The following is a 4,524-nucleotide window of genomic DNA, read 5'->3' on the forward strand; positions in this document are numbered from 1 at the left end:
GCACATAGGCCTGCTCTAATGTGCAAAAAAGTGAAGACCCTGGGCAGGAAACTGGGAGTTCTGTAACAACAAATGAAGGAGTCTGGCTCTTCATCTGGCTAGATATCAGGTGATGCCCCACAGCATTTGGTAAACATACCTTGTCACAGCAACAAATACAAAAGCTGGATTACAGAATTGAAAATAATTGTGAATTATCCTGAAAGGAATCTACAAATGATGGATGGCTCTAAATAGTTTGTACCCTATGTCTTGTAAAAAAACAGCATAAGAAAGGAAAAGAAAAAAAGGAGAAAAAGAATGAGAGAATTGTCTGAAGATTTACTTACAAGACATTATCTTACTCTCAGATGGAGAAAAATAAATGCTTGTTCAAAGTTTTATTTAGTTTTTGAGGAAACTTTTCAGAGAATCACAGAATATTCTGAGTTGAAAAGGACACATCAGGAGCATCGAGTCCAACTCCTGGCCCTGCCCAGGACCATCCCAAGAGTCACACCATATGCCTCAGAGCACTGTCCAAACGCTTCCTGAACTCTCTCAGGTTTGGTGCTGTGACCCCTTCCCTGGGGAGCCTGTTCAGTGCCCAACCACCCTCTGAGTGAAGAACCTTATTCTAACATCCAACCTAAACCTCCCCTGACAAAACTTGGGGCCATTCCCTCTGGTCCTGTCACTGGTCAGCAAAGAGAAGAAATCAGTGCCTGTCCCTCCTCTTCCCCTCACAAGGAAGCTGTAACTGCAATGAAGTCTCCCTTCAGTCTCCTCTTCTCCAGGCTGAATAGATCAAGTGCCCTCAGCCACTCCTCACACAGCTTCCCCTCAAGACCCTTCACCATCTTCATTGCCCTCCTTTGGATGCTCTCTAATAGCTTAATATTTTTCTTATATTGCTGTGACCAAAACTGCCACAATATTCAAGGTGAGGCCGCCCCAGTGCAGAGCAGAGCAGGAAAATCCCCTCCCTTGCCCAGCTGATGATGCTTTGCCTGATGTACCCCCAGACAGGGTTAGCCCTCCTGGCTGCCAGGGCACTGCTGCCTCACATTCAACTTGCCATTGACCAGGACTTCCAGATCCCTTTCCATGGCACTGCTCTCCAGCAGCTCCTTCCCCAGTCAGTAAAAACATCCAGGGTTGCCCCATCCCAGGTGCAGAATCCGTCACTTTCGCTTTTTAAATTTCATACAACTGATGATTGCCTAACCCTCTAATTTGTCAACATCTAGGACTTTGTGCAAAGTCCTCTTACTGAGAGAACTTCCTGGGAACAGGTAGAGCAACTATCTAGCATAAACAGGGGAAATTCACGGCACAACCATAGAATTCACAGCTCTGACTTGCAACGATAAAGGAAAAAATCTTTCTCAGGAGGTAATTTCAAGATCTGAGAGTACAGATCTATCAGACAATGTTGACTTCTTTGTGTTTCTGTACCACTGAAGACAGCTTTACAGAAAGAAAACTTCACTGACAAAAATCTTAGAACTAGAATGAAAAGTAATGAATACCCAAAATATAATATATATATAGGTGCTTATACAATACCTCAGGGATGTCCATCATTCTTCTTAGTTTCTGATCTCTCCAGTTCCAATCCAGAATCATATATTTGGTGGAGTTCAAGCATAGGCCATCTAAAAAGGCAACGTAAATGTTACTACCAAGATAATATGACATGTGCTTATCAAAATGATTTTTGGCTTTTGCATCTTTGGTGTCTCTTTCCAAGGAATCTAATCTTTGAACACTTAAGTACTACATTTGCTAGGTGGAAAACTAATGCACTGACACTGCAAACTCCCTTAGCCACATAATCCCATGCCTTTTTGGAAGATAAACACAGAGGCAGAACAACTACTGTTGCCAGGCTTGTCAAGAGCTTCACATCCTGCCAGAAAATAATTCCTCAAGTTTCCTCCTGATGAAACCGCAGCAGTTGAATTTCCACAGCTGATGTTGTAACTGGTAAATTACAAAGACCCTAGTCTGAAAATTCACATTAATGGGAACTGACAGTGTGCACCAATTTACAGGACTGGGTGTTGTGTGAATGTGAGCCAGGTCAGTGGTGCTGCTGAAGAATCTCTTTATCCTTCATATGAACAGTGGTGAAAAAAAAAAAAAGAGGTCCTTTCTGAACTTGCTTTTCAGCTGTTCTCCTATTTTTTCCCTGGTCTTCAACAAGATGTCCACCATTTTTTTCCAACAGTTCTGATTCCTCTGCACTCTCTAAGTGACCTGCAACACTAAAGTGCCAAAGTGCCAAAAAGGAACTAGACCTTAGGATAAGATGACACACCTTGTGTCCATGTCATAAGTTGCCTCCAACCAACAGAATCAGAATGGTTTGGGTTGGAAGAAACCTTAAAGATTATCTAGTTCTAAACCTCCTGCCATGGGCAGGGACACTTTCCACTAGACCAGGTTGCTCAAGCCCCATCTAACCTGGCCTTGAACACTTCCAGGGATGAGGCATCCACAACATCTCCGGGCAACTTGTTCCAGTGCCTCACCACCCTCATGGCAATGTGCTGACATGCTGAGCACTAACAATTTAATGCTGGTGGATGACACAAGAAGCAGGAAAATTATGTTACTCCTCTATGCTTTTGGAAAGAGCAGTAGAGTCCTAATCTACAGCCAGTCCCTGACTAAGAGACCACAGTCAGAGCAAGGCAGTGTTTAGAAAGAGGAATGGAAAGAATTGCCTTGTCATTTTGCTATTTGTTTTTCTCTGTATACACACTCTCTCTTGAGTAGGTAAACGTACTCAAAATTTGGAAAGAGAAAAGGAGATTTATATAGAATAATTATTTTAATTACAGATAAACCAGAAATAGGATCAAATCAACAAGAAGATCTTTTGCTCACCCCTCACAGTAGTTTACACTAAGATCAGAGTGACATATGATACAGTGACTTCTGCCATTATTTCCTTTTGATTCACTTGCAGTGTTTGGTTTCCTGCAGTTTAAAATCTTACCCTATGGTTTTGCAATCACTGTCAAGTCAGCATAGATCAGTATTCCTGCCAAAATAGGAAGTCCCCCACCTCTGCCTGCTCACTACCTGATTTTGTGTGCACAGTAATTTTGTTTTAATTGGGGTCAGTTCACTGTGAGCTGCCAAACAGTGTCTTGGGCTGGCACATGAAGCAGGAAGGGGGATTAAGTGAGCACTGACTGGCAGGGGTGAGGAAGTATTACTCTGCCTTTCTCTGCTAATACTGACTTATGCCAGCTTAGAGGGATCATAAAACCAACTACTAGACTCTTGACCTATTTTGATTGACACAATACAAGTAGAGAAACAGAACTGTACAGTTTAGTAACCAAATCTACAGATGCATGGCAACCTAAGCACTTCAAAATCAACTGAAGTCTCACTTTACATGACCAAATATAAGACACCCAGGGAGAAACCCCTCCTTGTTCTCCTACCTTGCTCCACTAGTGCTTTTACTCTCCCAGGAGTTCCAACCCCAATGTGGAACACACCTTTCTCCAACATATTCATCTGCTCCTTTATCTATTTGAAGAGAGAAAGAAAAAACACAGTAAACCCACAATTGTTTCAAAATTTCTGTTCAAAGAATTGGAAATAAATTCAAGATCTCATAGTATCTCTTTCTAGAATACCATCAAGTAACAAATCCTATTTGTCTTTCAAACTGTCAAACTCTTATATCTGGAAGAAAGTTAAGGAAATATAACAAGCCAGCTGGGCATCACACTTCTCTAGAAGTTCAATAATTTTCAACTTTGAAAATCTGCTATTGCAACGACTATTTTTGGAGGTGAGAATTCCTTCAGCATTTAAATAAATTCTCTGGAAAACTGACAAACTTGAATTAACTCTCAAGTCCTTCAAGATAAAGATCCTGGAAAAGGGTGAAATAAATTAAGTGACATTTGTGGGTTTGACAGCACTCATATCAAAGGCCAAGTGTTCACTCATTACTTCCAACATCCCCATTACCTGTGCTTTCTAACAGGTATGGATATTGGGTATCCAGGCATTCAACTACCAGAATCCCAAATGTGGGTGCTGGTACAGTTTGCTTCCACGGACCTATATGTGAGAGCTTTCTATTTCAACAGCCAAAAGGCACTTGAATGAAAACTTCATGGGGATGTGGAACATCTTTAAACATAGCACATGCTACTTTCTGCCAAGAGCTGCACCACAGTTACTGGAGATGGTGTTTGGCTGGATTCCTCACTCTGCAGCAATGGGTTACCAAAGGGAGCATTACCTAAAGGAAGGAACTTAATATGAACCCTGTATGAAAGGCACTACAGCCAAACGATTTTAAAAGAAAATGGTATGACATTATTTAGTTGTTTATTTGCTCTGTTAAAATTCCCTACCTTTATGTGCTTTGCAAACAACTTGAGGACTCTGCAGTCTCCTTTAAATGCTGTCATTGACCTAGCAATAAAAAAACCCGAACAATGAAATGCATGAATCAGGGCTGGGATTAAGACCACACATGAAGAAAGCAAAACTAACTGGCATTTC

At 41.4% G+C, this 4,524-nt stretch overlaps 1 protein-coding gene across 4 annotated transcripts in view; it reads right to left on the reverse strand.

Moving 5' to 3' along the window:
* CMSS1 (cms1 ribosomal small subunit homolog) overlaps positions 1–4,524 on the reverse strand; it is a 230,219-nt gene that overhangs the window by 6,468 nt on the left and 219,227 nt on the right. For all 4 annotated transcript variants that reach the window (XM_027904586.1, XM_027904584.1, XM_027904585.1 and 1 more), the window contains exons 8-9: positions 3,444–3,531; positions 1,549–1,637 (exon numbers count right to left, since the gene is read on the reverse strand). In XM_027904586.1, the coding sequence (XP_027760387.1) occupies positions 1,549–1,637; positions 3,444–3,531 (177 nt within the window). The remainder of the gene's footprint in view (positions 1–1,548; positions 1,638–3,443; positions 3,532–4,524) is intronic.

The sequence above is a fragment of the Empidonax traillii genome, unplaced genomic scaffold (genome assembly GCF_003031625.1).
Source record: "Empidonax traillii isolate 1590-97213 ecotype Southwest subspecies unplaced genomic scaffold, ASM303162v1 scaffold1067:size500408, whole genome shotgun sequence".
Taxonomy (NCBI): Eukaryota; Metazoa; Chordata; class Aves; order Passeriformes; family Tyrannidae; genus Empidonax; species Empidonax traillii.